The sequence below is a fragment of the Perca flavescens genome, chromosome 16 (assembly GCF_004354835.1).
Source record: "Perca flavescens isolate YP-PL-M2 chromosome 16, PFLA_1.0, whole genome shotgun sequence".
In the NCBI taxonomy this organism is placed as follows: domain Eukaryota; kingdom Metazoa; phylum Chordata; class Actinopteri; order Perciformes; family Percidae; genus Perca; species Perca flavescens.
Window position 1 is genome coordinate 31,978,188 of NC_041346.1, and position 14,418 is coordinate 31,992,605.

General features: G+C 38.0%; 2 protein-coding genes across 2 annotated transcripts in view; one reads left to right on the forward strand and one right to left on the reverse strand.

The window, feature by feature from the left end:
- Positions 1-1,102: 1,102 nt before the first annotated feature.
- LOC114571247 (uncharacterized) lies at positions 1,103-10,250 on the reverse strand. The gene is made up of 4 exons (XM_028602113.1): positions 10,218-10,250; positions 6,097-6,124; positions 4,169-5,722; positions 1,103-3,832 (listed from the first exon to the last, which is right to left on the reverse strand). The coding sequence occupies exons 2-4, from the start codon at positions 6,102-6,104 to the stop codon at positions 2,197-2,199; spliced, it is 3,198 nt and encodes a 1,065-aa protein (XP_028457914.1). The 5' UTR covers positions 6,105-6,124; positions 10,218-10,250; the 3' UTR covers positions 1,103-2,196.
- LOC114570567 (cilia- and flagella-associated protein 53) overlaps positions 6,705-14,418 on the forward strand; it is an 11,704-nt gene continuing 3,990 nt past the window's right edge. The window contains exons 1-3 of the mRNA XM_028600892.1: positions 6,705-6,715; positions 12,337-12,510; positions 13,329-13,626. Coding sequence (XP_028456693.1) covers positions 6,705-6,715; positions 12,337-12,510; positions 13,329-13,626 — 483 coding nt within the window. The remainder of the gene's footprint in view (positions 6,716-12,336; positions 12,511-13,328; positions 13,627-14,418) is intronic.

A 14,418-nucleotide genomic window follows, 5' to 3' on the forward strand; every position in this document is an offset into this window, starting at 1 on the left:
TGTTGACATCTTTTAAAAGACCCAGATATTAAGTTCTTGGTTTATATTGTTTAGCATTTTTTAAGGTTAATAAAAAAAAATTCTTTCAATGAAAACTCCTGTTCTCCTCATTGCTTTGTCCCTGACATAAAGATATAAATATAACTATATATATTAAACAACAACAATGGACTTTGTTAAGAGTAAGACAATAGTGCCGAGTGCAAAGGGTGCTAGAATAAATATGGGATGATTAATGTAAGTGGTTTCTTTATGAGGTAGATGATATGACCGTTTATTAACAGTGTGATTAGATTTATATTTGACAGTGATTATATTTCCATGTTATTAAACTATGTAAACTATAAAAGATGTATAATTTCCAGTTTCAGCTTCAGTTAGTTTCTTTCACCACCTGCTGGTCAAAAGGAAACATCACTGCTGGTTTATCTTCTTCAAATGAAGAAAATTGTATTGACTTTAGGACACTTTTTAATAACAACCCAGTTTAAAACTATGAAACATAATCAGCATAACAACAAATAAAATACTAAATAGAACCAGAGAAACTCACTGAGACAAAAGGAGTCACCAAATAAAACATGTTCAAATCCTCTTTCTGATTGGATAATAATCTTTGTTTCACATCGTCAGTTATCAGACTCCCAAACTGATTATCTTCTGTATTTATAATAATAATAATATGAGTGTTTTCTGATTGGCTGATCATGTCTTGAGGTACAACTGAAACATGAAAGGAAACATTACCAAAAGGTGGAGAGTTTCTGTCTCTACATCCTCCAATTATTTTATATCAACAATGTTTGATATCAAATACTAAACATCACAAGTTTTATTCTGTTTGACCTGAACTTTATTAGACTGATTCACATTCAACATGTTTCAACACATCAACAGATTCAGAACTTTTATTTCAAGTGTATACTGTATTTTTTATGTATACATGTGAATATATATGAGTGTTTCTAGTGAGGAAAGGAGTAATTCTATAAGATAAAATGGTATAATAAAGAGAAATTGTCATTTATTGAAGAAAGTTGAGCAGAAAGTTCAACAGACTCAAAAAGCTGCTGATGATCCAGTGAAGACACTCTGAGCAAACTCATTTCAAGCAGACATTTTATTAATATTTGACAGAAAACTGCATCAGTCAGGGTGGGATTTCATGAGGAACAACATAATATAATGAGGAAGTTATTTTTTTACATTGTTGTTATTTTTCTTCATTTCCACACAAAGAGAAACATATAGATATGCATTACTATGGATTAACATGCACAGCACAGCGATCAGTTAGGTAGTTTCCAGGAGGATGACTGGTACCTCTCCAGCTACCAGTCACCACTCACACTACCCTCTGGTCCCAATATATACTGTAAAGACATTCAATCATTTAAAATCAAAATAAAGTACAAAGTACAACATAAATGGATCAACATGTTTCCACATGACATGTCTTCTGAAAAAAAATAACTAGTCATTAAGCATGAATAAACATGATATATTATCATATATATATTTTCAATATACATCAAATGAAAGTCCATTATATTTCATGGCTGAAGTGTGAAAGTTGAGCAGAATATTTGTGTCTGAGATCAGTTCTGTAACATCCTCTGTACAAACTGATTAACAAGATGAGGAAACATCATGTTTAACATCTTTATATGGATATTTATAAATGATATATGTCAGTGATGTGATTCTATCCTACAACCAGTTTAGTTTTGTCAACATCACAGTAATATCAGAATAGTTTACAGACCAGTATTGACTGTACAACACAAAAAACAAAACTTACACAAAAAACTAAAGAAGTATAAAACTATTTGTGCACAACACGATCTGACTTCAGTTAGTGATATAGAGGGAGGCAGATGCTGTACTCAACATTAAACAGCAGGGGGGGGGGTCCTCACTACATTTAAAACCAGAGCTGTTCTCTCATCTGTTCAGTGAAGTAACTTTTGGTGATTAAACATCAAACTACAAAAACAAACAGAAACAGTTATTACACCATAGAGGGAGCTGTTTCCAGAAATTACACAGTTAACATATAAAAGGTGATTACATTTTAATTTTATTATGTAGTTATTTAATCAACATCACCCATAATATAACTGTAATGCAACACATTTGATCATCACTGTAGACTACACAGCTGTCTGCTCTCAGTGATTCTGTTAATCTAGTTCATTACTTCTTTGTTTTAACAGTTGCTGCTAGTTGACCACATATGTAGCGCATCACTGCTTTGATTCCTTTATCTTTATCCATTTGACTTTTCATCTCTTCCAGTTTCTTCTTCTTCTTTGTGTCTCCTCTCTCATCCATCTTCTCAATCAGGACGTCCAAGTGGACATAAGTGGACAGTGAATTAACCTTCAGGGCGATCTGCTCCAGATTGGCCAAATGCTGAAAGGACTCCTCCAACCACTGATCTTTTTCTTTCTCAAGTTCCTCCATGTTCTTCTTCAGAGTTTCCAAAAGGCTTGTTTTCTTTTCACCTTCTGTTTTAACCTTTTCATACTTTTTTTTCATATCTTCTTCTGTATACAGAACTTTCCTTTTCTTGTCAACATAGATCCACTTTTCTTTCACATGATCTGATGCAGGACACTTCCTGGTACATGAAGTGCAGCGGCCATCTTTCATGACCTCACAGTGTCCTGGATACCAGGCCAGTGTGCATCCAGGATAGTGACAGTTCTCCTCACAGACAGTACAGCAGACAGCTCCTTCATAAAACACCAACAACCACTTCCCACCATCAATAGGTTCTTTATCTTTGTAGGGCACATCAACTTCTACAGTGAACTTGTCATTGTTCTGCATCTCTTCTTTATGTTTGTTCAGAGCTTCCTGAGTCTGCTGGATTTCTTCCTGTTTTAGATCAATCAACTTGATTCTCTCCTGCAGGTTGTTGATGCAGGCTGTCAGTCTGATTTGGGAATTCAATACTTCAACAGTTGTTATCAGGTTCTGAGGTAAAATTTTTTTCAGGAACTCAGTGAATTCACCCAGTTGGTCCTTTGTCACATCCCATGCATGTCTTAGAGCAACCGTATCCCGCATTTTCTTCTCTTTACTCTGGCAGTTATCCATCATAAAATAAATAGGCTGATTTTTCTCGTCTCTGGCACACTTAATGTTTGCAGCCTCAAGAGCTTGTAGAACATTTTCAGGTGTCACACCATTTGAGTGTGTGATGAGAACGACAATGTTCTTCTCTATGTCTTTTCCAAACAGAGAGATCACTGAATCTAAGATGTACCTCTGATGATCACTTAGTCGATTCATACTTGCTTTCAGCACCAGACCCACTGCATTAATCTCATGAACTCCATCGGCTGAGCGGAACAAGTCAAATAATCTTTGACCGATGATGGCGTCATGTTCGATCCCTCTGGTGCTTCCATATCCAGGAGTATCGATGATGGTCAGAGAGTAGGGCAGAGTTTTACTTTCAAAACCAAAGATCTGGTACACGATCACATCAGATGTCTGACTTTCTGATTGACTTCTCTTCTCCTCCTCTACGATCTTAAACCAGACATCATCCTCCCACTCCACTCCCATGGCGTAGTTGACCAGAGCGTTGATCAGAGTAGATTTTCCTGCTCCTGTTTCACCAACAAGTAAGATGGTTTTGTTTATCTTGTTTGGATCTTTTTTACCAAGAGTCATTCTTGTCAGAGTTCCAATGTTCTCTTTCTTTGTTCTTGGAGGTTGAAGTTTCTCTTTCTTTGGTTTCAGCTGGTAGAGAGTGGGAAATCCTGATTGGATTAAATCACTTGTGGAAATGATGTTGTCATGGTTGGATGAGGTATTTCTGTAGAAAAGTAAAGACATAAGTTCAAACATGGCTGAACATAAAATACATTAAATCACTCTACCTAGCCCCCTCCTCCATCACCACAACCTATAGTGGCTTTATACCACAGCCAACAAACAAAAACAGGCATCACGCCACAGAGGGCGCTGTTTCCAGGAATTACACATTTGCATTGAAAAGGTAACTACATTTAAATGTTCTTATATAGTTATTAATTAGCATCACACATAACATAACTATCTGCTTACAGTGATGGTGTTCATGTAGTTAATGCCTCATATAGTTATTTGCCTCTTTGCCTTATCAGCTGCTGTTAGTTTACAAAACCCGTACCGTGATGCTGCTCTGGTTCTTTCATCCAATCGACTTTTTATCTCTTTCAGTTTCTTGAACTTCTCTGTGTCTTCTTTCTCCATATTCTCAATCAGGTAGTCCAAGTGGATACGAGTGGACAGTAAATCAACCTTCAGGGTGATCTGATCCAGTTGGACAACATGCTCAAAGGACTTTTCCAGCAACTGACGTTTTTCTTTCTGAAGTTCCTCAATTTTCTGCTGAAAGGTTTCCAAAAGGCTAAACTTGCTCTCACTTCCTGCTTTGTTCTTTTCATACTTCTCCTTCATATCGTTCAGAGTCTTTTTAACTTTTCTTGTCTTGCTCACATACTTCCACCCTTCCTTCACGTGATCTGATACAGGACACTTCCTGGGACATACAGTGCAGTGATCATCTTTCATGACCTCACAGTCTGCTGGTCTCCAGGCCACTGTGCATCCAGGATAGTGACAGTTCTCATCACACATTTTGCAGCAGACAGCCCCTACATAACATAACCCCCACTGACCACCCCCAATAGGTTCTTTATCTTTGTAGACCTCATCAACTTCTACAGTGAACTCCTCATTTTTATTTATCTTTTGTTCATGTTTCTTTAGACCGTCCATAGTCTGCTGGATTTCTGTGTGTTTTAGATCAATAAACCTAATTCTCTCTTCCTGGTTTTGGATACAGGCTGTCAGTCTGGTGTGTATTTTAGACTCTTCAACAGTTGTCTCCAGCTTTTGAGGGGAATTGTCTTTCAGGAAATCCATGAATAGACCTATTTGTTCCATTGTTAAGTCCCATGCACTTCTCAGAGCAACCTTATTTTTCCTGGTTTTCTGTGTGCTCTGGCGGTTGTTGAACATAAAATAAACAGGATCATTCTCCTCATCTTTGGCACATTTAATGTTTGCAGCCTCGAGAGCTTGTAGAATATTTTCAGGTGTCGCACCATTTGAGTGTGTGATGAGGGCGACAATGTTCTTCTCTATGTCTTTTCCAAACAGAGAGATCATTGAATTAAAGATGTACCTCAGTGGGTCACTCAGTCGATTCTCACTCGCTTTCATCACCAGACCCACTGCATTAATCTCATGAACTCCATCGTCTGACTGGAACAACTCTAATAATCTTTGACTGACGATGGCATTTTGTTTGATCCCTCTGGTGTCTCCGTATACAGGAGTATCGATGATGGTCAGAGAGTAGGGCAGAGTTATATCTTCAAAACCAAAGATCTGGTAAACGATCACATCAGATGTCTGACTTTCTGATTGACTTCTCTTCTCCTCCTCTACGATCTTAAACCAGACATTATCCTCCCACTCCACTCCCATGGCGTAGTTGACCAGAGCGTTGATCAGAGTAGATTTTCCTGTTCCTGTTTCACCAACAAGTAAGATGGTTTTGTTAATCTTGTTTGGATCTTTTTTACCAAGAGTCATTCTTGTCAGAGTTCCAATGTTCTCTTTCTTCGGTTTCAGCTGATAGATAGCAGGAGATCCTGATTGGATCTGATCACTTTTGGAAATTATTTCCTCATATTTAAATGAGGTGTTAGTAGTCCTGTAGAAAAGCAAAGACATGAGCTAAAAAGTACTGAACACATCATAGCACAGGCTAGCAATGTATTCATGTAATAATGTAGTCACTGAAATATCCAACCCGCTGATGGATGACATAAAAGTTTTGCTGGACGACATCAATAACAGAATCTTATCTAAAAAACATCTGTTGTCAAACTCACATAGTACAATACTAACCTTTAGTTGGGAAATATGTATGGTGTTACAGACCAATATAATGTAGTGTATACCCATTGAAAACAAGTGTTAAAATAAAGAGCCAGATCAAACAAATAAGTGTAAATCATCCTCTTTGTGTGAGACGGCTCTCCACATCATCCATTACACGTCATTAGAAACATTGGGGTTACTCACATTGCCATGGTAACACCACACGAGTTCTCTGGAAGAAAGAAAAACAGTCAGTGACCTTTAGCTTATGTCAGCTGTATTGCTGTTATTAGATACGTATGATTAAAGGGTAAAACATTTAAAAAAAAGGAACATTTAAAATCAGCCACAGTGAGTTTGACAAGTTTGGCCAGGTCAGGTGGCATGGCTCTTATCTGTGCTAAGCTAGCTTAGTAGCATTCCTGTGTAATGCGATCAATTTAATTCACATACTTGTTTAATTTAGTCTTTCCCAAAGGTCTGGGACCCAAACTGGTTTGAGTACCTGGTTTTAAGGGGTCGCCACTGCGCAGAGTAAATGCGTAACAATGTGTTATGGGTCTGCAGTATTCCCAGTTCCTTGTGTTTTTCCCCTATTCCCTTGTGTGCCTGTCTGTCTCTCCTCAGTCTGTGTATGTAGGTCAGGGGCGTGGTCATTCTTCACCTGTGCACTGTTCATGAAGCGCAGCTGCGTGTTAGGGATATTTACCAATACTGTAGAGAACAGTCATCATTAAAGAATGGCTGCTGCTGGGCAAAATAACACATACACATAGTGAGGCATGCATACACACACCCAAATCATTGACAGGATGGGGACGCAGTCAGACTGGTTTCAACCAGTTTGACATCCTCCTAGTAAATGTGTAAACAACTACCCCAGGGGAGGGGGAGCAGAAAATCTCTCTTTCAGGGTGTTGTCCTCTACCATTCGATGGATTGATTGCCAAGAGGCTGGGACCAGCCTGTGCACCAACAAGGAAGCGCCAAAGTCTAAACCATGGCTGTCTCCCACCTTAGTATTAACCAATCACAATAGCCTGCACATTTTACATATATTGAACTGTGACTGTTAAACTGAATCAACTTTTTGTTGGCCGTGGCGGGGCGGCTATTTTGTGCGTTTTGCCATCGAAACAGGAAGTGGGTGTAACTTGAGTGTACATTGTCCAATTGGCTCAAAACTTTTCATGATTCATAAGAGTCCAACCCTGAGGACATCTACAGGCCAATATTGACCCAAAGTCATAGCTCCCCCTAGAGGCAACAGGAAGTAGACCTAAAAGTCAAGGTGCTAGACTTTAATGAACTCCACCTAGAGATTTCATCAGATCGACTTCAAATTCAGTCTGTGTCATCTAAAGACCTTAACGATGAAAAGTTATAAAAGCAAAACTTTTCGTCCAACAGTGTGGGCGTGGCGTGGCGGCCATTTTGAGCATTTATCGATGAATGAAGAAGTTGTTGTAACTTTAGTGTACATTGTCTAATTTGGCTGAAATTTCTCATGATTGACAAGGGTCCAGGCCTGAGGACACCTACAGGGCAAAAATTTACTTTTGGTCATAGCGCCCCCCGCTGGCAACTAGAAATCAGCCTTATATGACAAACATCATCAGATTTACATGAAACTCAGAATGTGTGGTCTTCATGTGATACTGGCCGCCCGCAATATTTTACCCACGCCCACTTACTCAGGCCACGCCCCCTTTAATAACATTTGAACCGTTTAACGTAGTCATGTGTGAGGTGTCATTGAACTCAGCAGCCGTCCTTCTTCATTGGTGATGGTTTGGCCCGCCCCCTATGGTTTAGCCACGCCCCATTTCATAACATTTGAACCGTTTAAGGTAGAGTCTTGTGTGAGGTATCAATTATTAATTGAACTCAGCAGAGACTTCCTTCTTCATTGGTGATGGTTTGACCAGCCCCCTATATGCTTAAGCCATGCCACCCCTTTCATAACTGGTGACACGTTTAAAGTAAAGAGTCTTGTGTGAGGTATCATTGAACTCAGCAGGGAGTTCCCTTTTCATTGGTGATGATTTGCGGTGTCGGAGTGCTGCGCAAATTCACAGTCACAAGGAGCGGAGTCCGTCACTAACTCCGACGTGCACAGAGGCGCGAGGGCCCGTCCATCGATACTTGCAGTTTTAATTGCTTATTGTTTCTCTGCTATTAAGGCCTTGTTTCCTGTTGCCTACTGCACACTGCGTCTCTAGACATATGAAAAATCTTCAGTCTGTCATCCTTTCAGCATTATTGGATTCTGGTTCTACAACTTAAGCGACGTCACCCATTTAAACATGAATAAAGAATAAATAAAATGCCCTGAGATTGACCATTACACATATTTTTAAACCAACCTGATCTCACAGAATTCCGTAAAATGAACACGGGCCCTTAACTCTAAATCCGTGGCAGTTTCATGGAATTGCAACAAAATCCGTTAAACTGCCACGGAATAATTCCGTTAAATGAACACGGATCGCCAACGGATCGTCAAATTCCGTGATGGGCTCACGGAAGAATTCCGTGAAATGAACACGGATTGCTGAAAAAGAAACACGGGCTGACAAGCAAAAAGAACGGAGCGGTTGGGTTCAGGAAAAGGTCGTGGGTGGGCTTACGGTTCTGTGACACACGCGGGACATGCTTAGAAAAAAACCCAAAAAAACACAACTGACAAACACCACACGCAGGACGCGAACTCCGCTCTCCTGGGTGAAAGTCATCCACCCCCCCAACCAACCTCCTGACGCGGAATTCCGGCCTTACATACTGCTCACTACCGTGCCACGTCATCTTCTCATTGACTTTACATTGGCATTGTTTTCCGTGGTGGCCACACAGAATTTTCCCACATTCCGTACCACCACCACAGAATGAGCTGTTACCAGTCTGTGCCCATTTTACGGAATTCAGTGAGACCAGTCTGTTTTAAACATATTAGATACAATGCTGAAGAAAAGATAATTCCATTTAATTTTCTTTCAACATGCATATGTCACATAGTCAGTGAAATGGCCCTTAATTCAGCTTATTTTATTTCAAGTTTGAAAGTTATGAATGAATCATATGAAAGTAAGGTAGTTTGTTCAGTAATACCATGCCAAATACTTTTTATAACGGTGTTGTTGGTCTCTGATGCAGAGAAGGCAGAGAGTGCAGAGAGCAGTTTGTATATTTGCAAAGAGGGAGGAAGCTCTATGGTCACATGATTTCACAGAAACAGTATATTTGCAAAGAGGGAAGAAGCTCTATGGTCACATGATTTCACAGAAACAATTTCAGATAAACCACAGATTCACTTCATAGACTGCAGTAAATTAAGAACAACTTATTGTTGAAGATGTGATTAAATTAGAACCTGAAAATCCCTCGAAAGTGATAATGATTAAAACATATTTGCATTAGGTTAAAAACTCTTATACAGTCACGTGACAATAAAATATTTGTAAACATCTTTTAACAACAGTAATGTTAAAATACTATTATTTTTACATTGCTGTTGTTAAAAGATGTTTAACATAAGACAAAGAAATATAAAACACAAGGCAATATAAAAAATGGGGTTTAAAAAAGCAAAACAAAATATAGGATAAGCTAAAAAAATATTTAATAATACACAGTACCAGTGAAAAGTTTGGACACACCATCTCAATCAATGGTTTTAATTAATTTGTATTATATCCTACATTGTCGATTCATATGAAATACATCACAATTATGAAGGAACACATTTGGAATGATACAGTAAACATCTTTCTATTCTATTTTATTCATTCTATTGGTGTTTTTTCATAGTTTGATGTATTAAGTATTATTATTATTAAGTATTGGAGAGGATTGCTCCAACAGAATTCCGTTGTATCGCATACAATGACAATAAAGATCTATTTATCTATCTATTAATCCACAATGTAGAAAATAATAAAAAATAAAAAAACACTGAATCAGAAGGTATATCCAAACTTTTGACTGGTACTGTATATAATAAAATAATGCAGTGGATCTACACTATAGTTGAGATATAAACAAATATAACAAAGTTTAAGTTGATTAAAGGCAAACAGAAAAGTTTAAAGTTAGTTGAAGCAGATAAAGGTGTCTATGGTTGTTTCAGATTTGTGGATCATAAAAACTTAATGCTGCCACTTTTTTAAACTAAGATTATACTTCGTCTGAAGATGACCATTTAAAATGGATGCAGGATTTAATGTTTTACAAGTTATAAGGGCAGATATTCAGAAAAAGAAGTAGTTGTTTTGCGTAACATTGTCCCATTTAAAGCTTTGTATCATTCCTGTTTAAAATCATCTTACCTGTGTTGTTGTCTTCAGGAAGCTCTGTGACGCTGTGAGGCAGCAAGAATAATGCATACTGAGTGTTGAGAGTTTTTATACTTCATCAGAGAAGAAGGGATGGACCCCTCTGTGGTCACATGATTTCACAGAAACTCCTCCCTTAAATCAGTATCTCATACTTTCTGTTTCATTTTTTAAATTCCACTTGAAAAGCACCACAAAGCTAGCTCTGATGAGGTATCAGGTCATGTTTGAACATAACTGTGTTCACTGTATTGTTCATCTTTGATCTTTTACAAACTATTTCACTGTCAGAGAATCTATTCAAAACTCTTGTAAACACAACACCGGACATACAAAAGTTTATAAGTTTCTTATTTCCACATCCAGCAGTTAGAGAGAAACATGATGATGTATTAGGAGTCTTAGTGATTGTGTCTGTGTGAGCTGTGTGATACGGTTGAAGGGGAAAAAACAGTCTTGTTCTTTTGTTTTGAATCAGAAAGTAATTTTTCATGACAGGGCTCAATGACACCCTAAATAGTCTGGACAGCCTGAAAAAGAAGAGAATATGGACTTCTTAATTAGTATTTATTTTGACTCTTTCAGAATTATATTGATAATATTTTTGTCAGTGATCTATGAATTTTGTTAGAGACGAAGTTCTGAATACAGAGGTGTGGACTTGAGTCACATGACTTGGACTCGAGTCAGACTTGAGTCATAAATTTGATGACTTTAGACTCTACTCAAGAATTTCAGGAAAGACTTACAACTCGACTTGGACATTAACACCAATGACTCATGACTTCAATTGGACTTGAGCTTATTAAATTGAAAAGACTTGATACCTTTTCCCCAAACACAAACATTAATCAGAATGTTTTTTTAAATGTGGCTTACAAATTAATTGATTTCTGATTTCCTAAATCAACTAACATTATTAATTCCCAGCAAGTCAATACTTCATGAACGCATCATTTCCCATATCCACTTTAACCAATCTAACAGACCGCAGACCGGAAAGAAGCATGAAGAAGTGAAGTTATGTCATTGATAATTTAATTAATCATTTCTAATGTCTTTCAGTCTGTCTATCTATCTGTCTGTGTGCCTGTCTGTCTGTCTGTATGTCTGCCTGTCTGTCTGTCTCTGTCTGTCTGTCTCTCTGTCTGTCTGTCTCTCTGTCTGTCTGTAAGTGAGCGTGTGCGCGTGCGTGTGCGTGTGTGTGTGTGTGTGTGCGTGCGTGTGTGCCTGTGTGTGCTTTAAACAGTCAATAATTTAAGTGAAATCAAAATAAAACCATCTTGCATGAAGTAAAAAGCTTCACTGACAAGTTGGCAGTCATTCAACAATAAGAAAAGTAACCTAAAGCATTACTGCTCATATAAGATGCTTTTTATTCCTCCCCCTCCTCTATTTTATGGTATTATAATTTAATGCTCGTCTGTTTTTGGTAAATAAGTGTTTGGTTTTTTACAATACCCCTTTTCTAAAGACTTTAAAATTTCTAGGGTCTGATTCAGGACCAACCAAGGCGCTGACAGAGATAAACAAAAGTTGTCCTCGACATCCGAAAGTTTTGAATAAACTTTGTCTCTGTGAAGCTTCACACAGGAATCTGATATAGGGCACATTTTAAAAGGTCATGATCGCATCTGAGGAAAAGAATCTGAACTAAGCATTAAGACTTGTGGTGTGAACGTAGTCTTATTTGTCATTTTAATGCTCCACTTAAAAACAAAACTGTGTTTCACACATCCACCAGTCACAAAATAAATTAGTGCTAGACAGCAAAAACTTTAAAATTACGAGCTCAGATATGAAAATAGTTCATAAATCAGCCAAGATTACGCTGAATTAGAATTGAATATAAAGTTATACTGCCACTGGAGAATCGTCTAAGCGTTCTTCTTGATTTTTCTGACTTTCGTATATTAATTAGACTTCTAGATTTCCATCAGGCCAGATGTGTCCACGGGGTCTGAACACAGACACAGTTACGGTATTAAGTACTGGACTTATGTGACAATACTTTGTTTTGTACTTTGATCTGATCTCCACCTGGCTGTCTGTCTCTCACCTGCCCCCCCATCTGTTTGTCTATCTGCCCCCCTGCCTGTCTGTCTGTCTCCAGGCTGCGTGTGCTGCTGGAGGAGGAGGAGCAGCAGCTCCTGCAGGAGATGGAGGAGAAGATGGAGACTCCGGTGGAGAGACAGGCGAAGATGAGAGAACGAGCCAAAGCTCTGAGAGAGAGGAGAGAGACAGACAGGCAGAAGATGGTCTCAGAGAAGATGGATCAGCTGTTCAGGTAAGCAGAGAGACAGACAGGCAGAAGATGGTCTCAGAGAAGATGGATCAGCTGTTCAGGTAAACAGAGAGACAGACAGGCAGAAGATGGATCAGCTGTTGAGGTAAACAGGTCCACTTCCTCCACCCTTTCACATTAAAAGCCTCCCAGCCTGCTCTCTGAGTGAAGGTCTCTAACTCTGATCACTCCCAGAGTTCTGGAGACTCCCAAACCTTCTCACGTCAAGGACCCCCAAACACACACTAGACCACAAGACCCCATCTGAGCTTTCTGCACAATAGAAGAAAAGAAAAAAAGTTGTAATATTTAAAGAAAAAATGTAAATATTTAAAGAAATTTTTAAAAAATATTTAAAGATTTCTTTTTTTTTAATATTTCAAGATTGTTTTTAAATATTTCATGACAAATAAATTGAAATATTTCAAGAAAAAAAATTCAGATATTTTAAGAGAAAATGTTAAATATTTCAAGAATTAAGTTTAGTAAAGTTGAACTACATTTCACTCATAATACTTTTACTGCAGTAAGATTTTGGAAGCAGTGGAGTATTATCATTAGTGTGTATCACTACTTTTCCTGCAGTAAAGTAATCAGATTACTGTCTCTAACACCAGTGATCAGTGTGTACCAGTATATGTCCTGTAGTAAAGTAATCTGATTACCAGGGACCAGTGTGTACCAGTATGTGTCCTGTAGTAAAGTAATCTGATTACCAGGGACCAGTGTGTACCAGTATGTGTCCTGTAGTAAAGTAATCTGATTACCAGGGACCAGTGTGTACCAGTATGTGTCCTGTAGTAAAGTAATCTGATTACCAGGGACCAGTGTGAGGAGCTGAGGACGGTGCAGAGCCAGCGCAGAGAGCAGCAGGTGTGTTTGGAGCGAGCAGCTCAGCTGGTGATTGGCCAGCAGCAGCGCCAGCGCCAGCGGCAGGAAGAACAGCTGTTTGCTGAGCTGTGGGAGGCCGACCGGCGAGCCAAAGACCAGAAAGAGGAGCAGGAAGCTCAGCGGCGCCAGAACAGGAACCTTCAGACGCTGGACGCCATCAGGACTCAGATGGAGGCAGCGGAGCAGCAGAGACAGAAACACAAAGAGCTGAGAGAGGAGGAGGCAGCACTCATGGTCTGTTATTATATTACATAGAGATTATCATCATCATGGTCTGTTATTATATTACATAGAGATTACATCATCACATGGTCTGTTATTATATTACATAGAGATTACATCATCACATGGTCTGTTATTATATTACATAGAGATTACATCATCACATGGTCTGTTATTATATTACATAGATTACATCATCACATGGTCTGTTATTATATTACATAGAGATTACATCATCACATGGTCTGTTATTATATTACATAGAGATTACATCATCACATGGTCTGTTATTATATTACATAGATTACATCATCACATGGTCTGTTATTATATTACATAGAGATTACATCATCACATGGTCTGTTATTATATTACATAGATTACATCATCACATGGTCTGTTATTATATTACATATATATTACATCATCACATGGTCTGTTATTATATTACATATATATTACATCATCACATGGTCTGTTATTATATTACATAGAGATTACATCATCACATGGTCTGTTATTATATTACATAGATTACATCATCACATGGTCTGTTATTATATTACATATATATTACATCATCACATGGTCTGTTATTATATTACATAGAGATTACATCATCACATGGTCTGTTATTATATTACATAGATTACATCATCACATGGTCTGTTATTATATTACATATATATTACAAGATCACATGGTCTGTTATTATATTACATATAGATTACATCATCACATGGTCTGTTATTATATTACATAGATTACATCATCACATGGTCTGTTATTATATTACAT

Coding starts and splice junctions, on each gene's coding strand:
- LOC114571247 (XM_028602113.1), bottom strand. Junction 3,833..4,168: donor AGAACCAGAGCAGCATCACG/GTACGGGTTTTG, acceptor ACTTTTCTACAG/AAATACCTCATCCAACCATG.